The sequence below is a fragment of the Pleurodeles waltl genome, chromosome 1_2, assembly GCF_031143425.1.
Source record: "Pleurodeles waltl isolate 20211129_DDA chromosome 1_2, aPleWal1.hap1.20221129, whole genome shotgun sequence".
Lineage (NCBI taxonomy): Eukaryota > Metazoa > Chordata > Amphibia > Caudata > Salamandridae > Pleurodeles > Pleurodeles waltl.
In genome coordinates, this window is record NC_090437.1 from 51,049,655 (window position 1) to 51,062,162 (window position 12,508).

At 45.6% G+C, this 12,508-nt stretch overlaps 1 protein-coding gene across 3 annotated transcripts in view; it reads left to right on the forward strand.

Moving 5' to 3' along the window:
- Nucleotides 1-12,508, forward strand: part of WDFY3 (WD repeat and FYVE domain containing 3) — a 1,200,521-nt gene that overhangs the window by 704,623 nt on the left and 483,390 nt on the right. For all 3 annotated transcript variants that reach the window (XM_069236246.1, XM_069236255.1, XM_069236264.1), the window contains one exon: nucleotides 8,597-8,830. In XM_069236246.1, the coding sequence (XP_069092347.1) occupies nucleotides 8,597-8,830 (234 nt within the window). The remainder of the gene's footprint in view (nucleotides 1-8,596; nucleotides 8,831-12,508) is intronic.

Sequence of the window (12,508 nt, forward strand, 5' to 3'; positions counted from 1 at the left end):
ACCTCCTCCAAAGTTGGAATAACCCCCCAAGTCCTTTGTTAGATTGTTTTCTTTCCGCTGTTGGGCTCAGACATTTTCCCTATCGCTACGGTAGATCTCGGTTTGGTACTATCTGAACTTTTCTATCTTTTCTGTAAACGTGGGTATTGTTTTTCATTTGCGTTTTTCTCACTATACTCAATCAGATTGTATTGTCGGGATCGATTAAATGCCCTTTCGGCCGACCGCGCCCTTCTCGGGCCTAGGATCGGACTCAGTTTCACTTTTGCCCTCGGTGCCACGCCAAGTTCCCCTACACTGACCAACACTCAGTGTGCAACCTCTGCCTTTCTCCCGATCACAAATAGGAAATCTGTGAGGCATGTCGATCCTTCTGCTCCAAGAAAACTATGCAGAATCGAAGAGTGCGTCGGTTAGGGATGGCATCCAAGTTGATGGAACAAATGCCCAACATTTTCGGTGAGGAACAAACTCAGACTGCAGTTTCCATCGCAGATTCTAATTCCGACCGTGACTCAGATGGGGAGAGCCAAGTCATTCCAGCAACATAGTACGCGAGTACGCCAGCCCCTTCCCATCACCAAAAACCATCCAAAAAGTAATCACAACTGGCCTTGGGTCCACCACTGCTTGCCGGCCATGATCAGACCTGAAAGATACATCTCGATGACCAACCCTTAGGTTCGGCATCGAAAAAGACCAAAATGCATTCAGTGTTGACTGAACAGCATTCCACACCCGTTTCGGGATCAACTCGAAGAGTGGAGGCTTCCGCTTAGAGCCGAAACATCAATCTAACACCCAACATCCACGTCGGAGCCAAAAAGGCTTCCAACTGTTTCGGAGCTGACATTCTCGGCCTGATTAAAACACTCTGGGGGTCATTACAACCCTGGTGGACGGTGTTAAAGCGGCGCTAAGACCGCCAACAGGCTGGCGGTCTTTATTTTGGAATTATGACCATGGCGGTTACTGCCATGGTCATCCCCCACTTCTCCGTTCCGCCCACCAGGGCGGAGACGACCGCTGGGCTGGAGACCTGGGTCTCCCGCTCGGCGGCCGTGACAATACCGCCGTCGGTATTGTGACCCGGCTTACCGCCGTGGATTTCTGGTAAGCACTATCAGTGCCACGGAATTCCTTCCCTGGCACTGATAGGGGTCTCCTCCACCCTGACTCCCTCTCCTACAACCCCCACTACCCCTGCCAACCCCCAAGGGTGGCAGGACCCCCCCCCCCCACCCCACCCCGACATTACCTTACTCATACACACCCGACACGCACGAAGGCACCACCAACACACATACACGCACACACACCGACACACATGCCAACATCCACACACACAGTCAGACACGCACACCCACATTCAAACATACATGCACACATCCATACAAACATACCCACAGACATACACGCACTCATCCCCAAAACACGCAACACCCCCGCAAGCATACACGCACTCACCAACCCCCTCTAAATACACCCACGCACACCCCCATGCACGCACACAACGTCCCCCCACTCCCCTCCCCTAATAGACGATCGCCTTACCTGTTCCGTCGATCCTCCGGGAGGGGGCGGGAGCCATGGGGGCAGCTCCGCCGACACCACACCGCCAACAGAACACCGCCGCGCAGAATCACAGGACGTGATTCGCTGGGTGGTGTTCTGTTGGCGTGGCGGTGGAGGTAGAGCAACCTCCACTTCCCCGCCACCCGTCACTATGGCTGTTGGCGGCTCTCCATCGGAAAAACGACGTAGAGCTGCCAACAGTCATAATAGGCCGAGCGGAAAACCACCACCACTGGCGGTCTTCAGCACGGCGGTCCCTCAGCGGTCTTGTAAAAAGACTGCCAAGGTTGTAATGACCCCCTCTGTCTCCCTAGCTTTCGGAGCTCAAACCTGTGGGAAAGAAATATGCTCCAACTCCAGAAGAATCGTCAGACGTTAGGCCCATACTTGAAGTGATGGATGATAAACCGCGCAAAATTCAAATCCACAAGGATACTGCAAGGATTATTGCTTCTCCTCCTACAATTAAAAATAAACTATCTTTCCAAGAGACTTTTGAAGTTGGGCCTTCACCTGCCAAGATTTTCAAACACAAGGAGAAACCAAAGGCAGTGCATCAGCCTTCACCACCACATTCTACTTTGCTTCCCACTTCTCCACCACCTGCTACTCCACCAAATTCACCACACAGTTTTCTCCACAGTCCCCTGTTTCTTCACATGGAGATTGTAGGAAGTTGGCTCTGTATATACTATATCAAAGTGAGATATAGTGTGCAAGTCCAGGGGTCCCCCATGAGGCTTGACAGAGGCAATAATAGATAATACTAATGATCTATTTGTGGTAGTGTTGTAAAGCAGTTAGGCTTCTCAGAGGTTAGTGTTATGCATTTGTTGTACACACACAAGCAATAGAAGAAACACACACTCAATGACTTGACTCCAGACCGATAGGATTTTTTATAGAAAATATATTTTTGTTACTTTATTACTAGAACCATAGGACTTAGTTCAGAAGTAAATACTGTTGCAGGTAAGTACTTAGCATAGACATCAATGTAACTTTGTTTCACTTTAGTCAAGTAAACAGTTTTTAAGAAAACAGAGAATATCTATTTTAAAAGTGGACACTGCATTTTCAGAACAGTCCCGGGGGGAAGAAAATAAAGTACAGCTTTAGAGGTAAGTACACGACTTTCAGTTCACGTGTCTGGGTTATAGGTAGTCCACCATCGGGGGTTCAAGTCAACCCCAAACACCCACCACCAGCAACACAGGACTGGTCTGGTGCAGAGGTGAAAGTTGAACAATTTTAACATGGGCTCCTATGGAGACAGGGGGTACTCTGAATTCGGTATATCATCAGGTAAGTACCCGCGGCTCGAAGGGCAGTCCAGGGGGAATTAGAGGAGCACTGGAGGGGCCCCAAGTAGGCACCAATCCCACAACCTCAGTGACACTGTGGCAGCTGGGTGCAAACACGGCATTGGATTTCCAATGAAACTCTATGAGGGGACCCCGGGGGTCACTCAGGCGCTGCAGGTGAGGTCCAGGGGGGTGTCTCAGGCACACCACCAGTCGGACAGGGAAGAGGGACGCCTGTTGATTGTTGCTGCACCGGGTGTCGATTTCTCCAAGGCCTGGGGGCTGCAGGTGCAGTGGGTCCTTTGGTGTCGGTTATCTTCTTCCAGGGCAGTCGCGGTCAGGGGGGTCCTCGGGATTCCTTCTGCATATGTTGTCGTGGAGGGGTGGAGAGGTCAGCCCAGGGTGGGCACTTGGTTGCCGTCGCCTGGGGTGTCCCCTGTGGACTCTGGCCCTGGGGCACTGTAACACAAAGCCTGAGCCTTTGAGGCTCACCACTAGGTGTTACAGTTCCTGCAGGGGTGAGGTGTGAAGCACCTCCACTCAGTGCAGGCTTTGTTTCTGACCTCAGAGAGCACAAAGGCTCTCACCCCAAGGGGTTAGAAACTCGTCTCACAGTGGCAGGCTGGCACAGACCAGTCAGTCCTGCACTGAAGGATTGGGTAAAATACGGGGGCATCTCTAAGATGCCCTCTGTGCATTTTTAAATAAATCCAACACTGGCATCAGTGTGGGTTAATTATTCTCAGAAGTTTGATACAAAACTTCCCAGTATTCAGTGTAGACATTATGGAACTGTGGAGTTCGTTTTGCCAAACTTCCAGACCATATACTTAATATGGCCACACTGTACTTACAATTTCTAAGAATGGACTTAGACACTGTAGGGGCATATTGCTCATGCAGCTATGCCCTCACCTGTGGTATAGTCCACCCTGCCTTAGGGCTTTAAGGCCTGCTAGAGCGGTGTCTTACCTATGCCACAGGCGGTGTTTTGTGTGCATGGCACCCTGAGGGGGATGCCATGTCTACTTTGCCTTTTTCTCCCCACCAACACACACAATCTGCAATGGCAGTGTGTGTGTGTTAGGTGAGGGGTCCCTTACGGTGGCACAACACTTGCTGCAGCCCTTAGGGACCTTCACTGGTCACAGGGCCCTTGGTACCACTGGTACATTTTACAAGGGACTTATCTGTGTGCCAGGGGTGTGCCAGTTGTGGAAACAATGGTAACACTGATGCTGGGGCCTGGTTAGCAGGGTCCCAGCACAGTGTCAGTCAAGTCAGGATCAATATCAGACAAAACGTGGGGGGATAACTGCAACAATGGCCATTTTCCTACAGGAGTGACCTGGGTGACAATCCTTACAATGTAGACCCATGGGATTTGTATGACCCAGACCCTATTCTATCTAATGATCCTGATGTATACCCCACTAGGCCATCTCCACCTGAAGACACCACGGCTTATAATCAAGTCATTGCTAGGGCAGCTGCATATCACAGTGTGCAGTTGCACTCACATCCTAAAGAGGATGATTTTTTTATTTAACACACTATCCTCCACACGCAAGGCGTACCAATGCCTATCAATGCTCCCAGGCATGTGTAAACATATACATGACATTTTTAAAGAGCCAGTAAAGGCTAGGGTACTTACACCAAGGGTGGACAAGAAATACAAAGCTCCACCATCTTCCACTCTTTATCACACTACAATTGCCACCTGATTCTATTGTTGTTAGTGCAGCAAGAAAAAGGGCAAATAGTGAGTCCACTGGGGATGCCCCTCCCCGGATAAAGAAAGCCCTAATTTTGATGCACCAGGGAAGATAGTGGCAACTCAAGCTGCAAATCACTGGAGAATTGCCAACTCCCAGGCTCTTTTAGCCAGATACGATAGAGCCCATTAGGATGAGATGGAGGAGTTCTTACAGTATCTCCCCCTGGAACACCAAAAAAGGGCACAGCTGGTAGTTGCAGAGGGATAGGCTATCTCCAACAACCAAATTAGATCCGCCCTAGATGCAGCAGACACCGCAGCTAGGGGTATTAACACTAATGTAATCATCAGGAGGCATGCTTTGTTGCAATCTTCAGGGTTCAAGCCTAAGATACAAGTTGTACTTAATATGCCTTTTAACAAACAGCTGTTGTTTGGTCCAGAGGTGGATAGACAAATTAAAAAAGGACCCTGACACAGCTAAGGCCATTGGATGCCCCTTATACATCACCTGTTCGGGGTACTTTTTGTAGACCCCACTTCAGAGTTGGTTTTAAACCATCAACATCAGAGCCCTCTATGTTCCAACAAAAGCAGGGACAACAATATTACTCCAGAGGGTCTTTCAGAGGATCCTACAGAGGAAATAACTTTAGAGGTAGAGGGAAATCCACTGCCACAAGAGGTGACTCCACCTCATCAAAACAGTGACTTTCTCCACATCCCTACATAGTATACATCTCCTGTGGGAGGAAGACTGGAACCTTTCTACCATCATTGACACAACATTACATCAGATCAATGGGTGCTGTCAATCATCCCCAATGGTTATTTCCTAGAACTCATATCTACTCCACCAAACATTCCACCTAGCTCGCACAGGCTTTCTCTAGAAACCTAATTTTGTTAAAACAAGAAGTACAATCATTCCTACTCAAAGGTGCAATAGAGATTGTACCTATACCTCAGTAAGGGACAGGAGTATATTCTCTGTGCTTCCTCATATAAAAAAAGGATGGTACTCTCAGAGCAATCCTAGATCTGAGACCCCTCAATCAGTACATTCTCTAAGAGCATTTCCACATGGTCTCTCTTCTGGATGTCATTTCCTTATTACAAAAACAGGACTACATGACCGCATTAGTTCTAAAAGATGCTTACTTCCATATTCCCATACATCTATTACACCGCAAATACTTAAGATTTGTGATAGCAGGCAAACACTACCAATTCAGAGTGCCACCCTTTGGAGTCACAACCGCACCAAGGGTATTCACCAAATGCCAAGCAGTGGTTGCAGAATACCTCAGAAGGCAACCTATACATGTTCTTCCCTATCTGGACGACTGGCTCATAAAAGCCAGCACCATTTAAACATGTCAACAGCACACACAATACACAATCGTTACCCTACACAGTCTAGGGGTCACAATCAATTACCCAAAATCTCATCTGCAGCCAGCGCAAATACAACCATATCTGGGAGCAATTCTGAACACTCAGTCAGCATAAGCTTACCCACACCCACAGAGTATTCAAGCTTTCCACAATCTCGGCTACAATACAATCAAACTTACACAGTAAGGTTTATCATGAAACTGTTTGGAATGATGGCATTGTGTATAGCAATAGTAACCAACGTACGTCTAAACATGAGACCCCTACAACAGTATCACTCACAAGAGTGGTCTCAGGCACACGGTGTCTCAGACACAGGGTCACCTTCACGATCTAGTGTTGTTGGGCTGCCAAACTTACAACTCTCTGCAGTGGTTGAATCACACCAACTTATCAAAAGGGTGGCCATTTCAGGTCCCTGTGCCACAGACCATAGTCACCACTGATGCATCCATGATAGGTTGGGGAGGTTACCTCAACAATCTTACTATACAGGGAAATGGGACTCAATCCAACAAACTTACATAAACCACTCAATTGTCCCTACTAGCACAGACAATTTGGAAGTGGGAAATTCACAGTCGCATTCAACTATTAGCAGAATATATCCTAGGGATACATAACCAACTAGCGGACCTCTTAAGCAGGACGCAGCAACAAATACACAAATGGGAAATTCACCCACAAGTGATTCAACAGTACTTTCACATGTGGGGAACAAACATAGACCTCTTCGCAATAAGCGAAAAGGCAAAATGGCCAAACTTCGCATCAAGGTACCCACACCCTCGATCCAAGGGCAATGCTCTTTGGATCAATTGGTCAGGGATATTTACTTACACTTTTCTCCCTCCCCCACTAATTCCATTTTTTGTCAACAAGATCCGTCACACCTCCCTCACTATGATACTCATAGCTCCCACATGGGTACGTCAACACTGGTACACTACACTGTTGGATCTATCTGTAGTACCACATCACAAGCTCCCAAACAGACCAGACCTATTGACTCAAAACAAAGGTCAGATCTGGCATCCCAATCCCAGTATGATCAACCTAGCGATTTGGCTCCTGAGGTCATAGAGTTTGGATATCAACAACTTCATTCAGGATGTATGGATATTCTAAAAGAAGCACGTAAACCTACAACTAGAAAGTGCTATGCAGCTAGATGGAAATGTTTTGTATATTATTGTCAACCCAAAAACATTGATCCACTTAAAGCATCAGTACAAGATATTGTTTTACTTACAAAAACAAATCTTGCATATTCATCTATTAAAATTTATTTAACAGCAGTATCAGCCTACCACCAAAACAGACAGCATACTTTTCTGTTTAGAATTCCTGTCATAAAAGCTTTTATGGAAGGCCTTAAAAGAGTTATTCCACCTAGAGCTCCACCAGCTCCTTCCTGGAATCTTAACATTGTGCTCACAAGGCTATTGGGTCCACTATTTGAACCCATGCATTCTTACACTCTTCAATTTATCTCATGGAAAGTTGCTTTCCTAGTAGCAATTACTTCCTTAAGGAGAGTTAGTGAAATTCAAGCATTCACTTTAGAAGAATCTTTCTTCCAAATTCACAAACACAAAATAGTACTTAAGACAAATCCAAAGTTCCTACCCAAAGTGGTTTCACCATTTCACACCAGTCAGTCAGTGGAATTACCAGTCTTCTCTCCACAGCCAGATGCAGTTGCTGAAAGAGCTCTTCACACTCTTGGTGTCAAAAGAGCTCTCATGTATTAAATGAACAGAACAAAAGATTTCAGAAAATCTAAACAACTTTTTGTGGCTTTTCAGCAGCCTCATAAGGGTAATCCAATTTCAAAACACGGTTTAGCCAGATGGATAGTGAAGAGTATTCAAACTTGCTATCTTAAAACTAAAAGGCAACTATTAGTAACTCCTGAACGCATTCTACTAGAAAGAAAGGAGCTTCAATGGCATTCTTAGGAAATATACCAATGACAGACATATGCAAAGAAGCCACATGGTCCACACCACACACATTTAATAAACACTACTGTGTGGAAGTGCTATCTCGCCAACAAGCAAATGTTGGTCAAGCAGTGCTTAAAACACTATTTCAAACTACTCTAACTCCTACAGGCTAGCCACCGCTTATTTTAGGAGGGGACTGTTTTTCAGTCTATGCAAAGCATGTGTACCTGCAGCTACACATGCCATTGAACGGAAAATGTCACTTACCCAGTAGACATCTGTTCTTGGCATGTAGTGCTGCAGATTCACATGCACCCTCCCTCCTTTCGAAGATCGAGCACAGGAATTAAGAGTACCAGATACATGCAGGTTATTGTCCCTTGTGGTTCAAAGACATATTTGCTTATTGTAGAATGTAGAACGCACTTTAAAAAGAAAATTAATAAAAGGAAAGAGTTTACTCTTTTCATTGGTCTTCATCTTGGATAAAAGTATCTTAAAGTGTTCTTTTAAAGTGGTACAGTTCAAGCTCAGTGTTTGCACAAGAGTAGAGTTTATTTTCCAAATGAGGTGAATGAGACATCACTTTGACAGATTTTGCTTTATTTGATTTGTAACAAGCTGATGACTTTTTATTACCCATTGCCTAGGTAACTGATCTTGATGATGAGGTTGGATCACCTGCTGAAGAATTCAGGGCATTTTCATCTGACTCAGGCATGAACAGAAGCCAGTCTGAATACTGCAATGTTGGCTCCAAGACTTACCTGACCAACCACCCAGCTAAAAAGTTTGTGTTTGACTTTATGCGTGTCCTGATAATCGACAATCTCTGCCTTACACCCGCCAGCAAACAGACTCCTGTCATAGACATTCTTCTGGAGGTAGGTGCCTGTGTTTTTTCTGTTTTTGTAGCCATTGGCAATCAAAAAGTATTTTGGTACAGTAAACAGAATTAGGTTTCTTTTCCTCAATGGTCATTTGTAATCTCTGACCGTTCCCCTTTTCCCAATAGGTAATTACGTTATTTAAAAATGAACAAATGAGCATCATTTGCGCAGACTTACAATTATGAAGTATATTTTTAGGAAATTGGTGTAAATGTCATATTTTCTATTTGAATTTCTTCTGAGTTGTGCTTTGCAAAGAAAGTCTTTCAGGGCTTCCAAGAACACAACAGCACTGTTGGCAAAAAGCGCTGCACACGACCACTTCTCACAAACGTTGATAACTCAACCCTCCTTCGCTGAGCCTGCTCTCAAACAATTGTAGATGATTGCACTCTTGGTGCCTCTGATCGTCAACGCTCCACTGATGACCAGTCCTCCTACTCCACAGAAACCAGCTCTGTCAACAACTCCATGTGATTAATTTACTAAACTTGCTACAAAACTATTAGCTGAATGGGTTGGTACCTCTTAAATCACTAAATACATCCCCATGCAGGATCTTTTATTGTCTACCAAAGAAGCTGTTCAACATCTAAAGGGAGTTTCTGAATTAGAGTCTTTTTGGAGCAGCTACAACACGGCAAATATCCATATCAATTGATATGGTAGGAGAGGGAGGACCTACATGGTAAAAGAGTGCCCAAGGTACAGCATCTGAGGAAGATGACAATGAGTCACAGTGGAGAAACAGTCATTCTCATTTATGACTGCTCATATGGAGAGTATTATGTGGAGCTCCAGTGTGGCAACCAGCCTATGATGAAGGGTTTGGTGTATCTTATTTGTGGTTTGCATCAAATGATGTCAGGCTACTATATCAGCCTTCTATCTTATGCTGATACTGCAGGACTGCTTCAGCAGTAAGCTTAGGCCAAGTGCAACCTTGTCCATGAACCAGTACCACCACCAACTCTTCTGCATGATGTTGATACATCATATGATGATCAGCGTGAAGTAGGTGAGGACAAGTGACATGAATACGTTGCACCAGCTAGCACCCTCCATTTATCGACTCCCTGTCAGGTGGCTTTGCTTGCTTTCATTCTGTGGTTGAGAGAGCCTCCAGGAGATTTCATTTACTAATCACAGTTAGAGAGGCAGACTCTGCTTTTTGTATGATTTTAACAAGGCACCTAGGAAATCTATCAACATGATTCCCATCATTGATTTTATTTATCAGGGAGGGGTAAAACCAACATACATCTTTGCATGGTGTATTGTCTGGACAAAAAAAGGAATGTAGAGCAAATAATCATGTGTGCATGCCTCATAACCCATACACATGAAGACTCTCTGGTTATTTAAGTGCCACATTGCCAGTCCAGGAACACTACCACACCCTGCACTTCTCCTCCACACTGAGAATTGGGAAAATTGATAACTTTGGCAAGAGAGTGTCCACACTGGCAGAAACATCCATCAAGGCTGCTAATACACTTGCCATCGTCCGGCAATACGATTGGCAGATGTGGGTGTACATATGTTGACCTTCTGCTGGAGGATAAGAAGTGGCAAGGAAAGCTATCCTGGAAGAATGTGAGAAAGCACTCGCAACAGTGATTCATGTTACTCTGGATATAGCTACTACAAGGTTGACTGCTTTCAACATTATTCCTCCACAACATACTCCTTCACCAACATCTCACCCTCTTTTGGTGTTCACACCACCCAATTCACCACCTGGTGGGGCTCATGATTAAGGGGATACATTTGATGATCAAGACCCATGAGGTGCATATGATCCGGATCCTATTGCACCTAATGATCCAGATCTCTACCTAGCCAGACCTTCACCACCTGAGGATTCCACCTCATATCAAAAAGTTATAGCTAGGGCAGCAGCATATCACAATGTACATATGTACAAAGATCCAATAGAGGAAGATTTTTTATTTGACACCCGTGCCGCAACACATAAGGAGAGTCATTTCCTTCCAAAAACTACAAAGCTGCACCGACTGACCATTTAGACTCTATTGTTGCTTCCACTGCTTGCAAAAGGGCTAATAGCCAATCAGCAGATGACACACGGCCTCCTTATAAAGAAAGCAAAAAATTAGATGCAGCATGGAAAAGAGTGGGAGTTCAAACAGCCAGTCATTGGCGGATTGCGAATGCACAGGTGTTGTTATCCCGATATGATAGAGTGGATGTATGACGAAAAAACACATGCACTTTCCACTCATGCCTTTACAACGCTGTAAGTACAACGCATGGTCATTAACACGCATGCACTTACCACAAAATGATTTTACCACGCATATGCTTTTAGCACTCATGTCTTGACCACAAAAATTTCGTAGTAAAGGCATGGTTGATAAAAGCATATGCGTGGTAAAATGTCAAGGAAACTGTAAGTGTGTATGTGTATATAAATATATATTTATATATATATATATATATGTTCGATGGCATGTGTAGCTACAGATTCACATGCTGTGCACAGTCCGCCGCCCTCTGGTGTTGGGCTCGGAGTGTTACAAGTTGTTTTTCTTCGAAGAAGTCTTTTCGAGTCACGAGACCGAGGGACTCCTCCCATTTCGACTCCATTGCGCATGGGCATCGACTCCATCTTAGATATTTTTTTTTCCGCCTTCGGGTTCGGACGTGTTCCTTTTCGCTCCGTGTTTCGGGTCGGAAAGTTAGTTAGAATCTCGGAAAAAAACGTCGGTATTGTTTACGTTCGGTATCGGGTTAGTTAGAACAAATCAACACCGAATTCTGAAGAGCTCCGGTGGCCCTTCGGGGTTTTTTCGATCCCCCGTCGGGGCCTGGTCGGCCCGGCCACACGTGACTTCAAGGCTGATGGAACAGACCCCATTCCGCTTCTGCCCAAAATGCCATAACAAGTATCCGTATACGGATCAGCATCTGGTCTGTAACTTGTGCTTGTCTCCCGAGCACAAGGAAGATACTTGTGAAGCCTGTCGAGCGTTTCAGTCGAGAAAGACATTAAGAGACCGAAGAGCCAGAAGACTGCAAATGGCGTCGACGCCGACAGGACAAGAGCGTTTCGAGGAGGAAGAAGAAGCTTTCTCCATCCACGAGTCGGACTCGGAAGAGCTCGAGGCCGAAGAAACGCCAAAAACCGTGAGTAAGACGTCGAAACATAAGACTCACGAGAAGTCAACAAAAGCCCAGGGGACGCCACCGCCAACAGGCCATGGCTTAACCCGGAAAACAGGTGACCGATCATCGGCACCAAAAAAGGGCATGCTTGTGGCGAAGTCATCCGACTCAGGTCGAGATACCGCCACACAGCAACCTCGGACCCGAGACAGCGGCTCCGAAAAAATTTGGCACGAGACAGCGGCACCGAAGAAGTTCGGCACCGAGACACCACGCCAAAAATAAAAAAGGTTTCTTCAGAGCATAAAAAGACATCCGAAAAAGTTTCGGTTCCGAAACATCCAGCCTCGGAGCCGAAAACAGGTTCCTACACAGAGGAACAAGGATTAACCTCCCAAATGCAAAAGCATAGATTCGGAGAGGAACTTGAAGCTGTAGAGCCAGACTATACACAAAGAAGGCTCCACATTCATGAGGACACAGGGAAGATAACCACTCTTCCCCCAATTAAAATAAAAAGAAAACTTGCCTTTCAACAAAAGG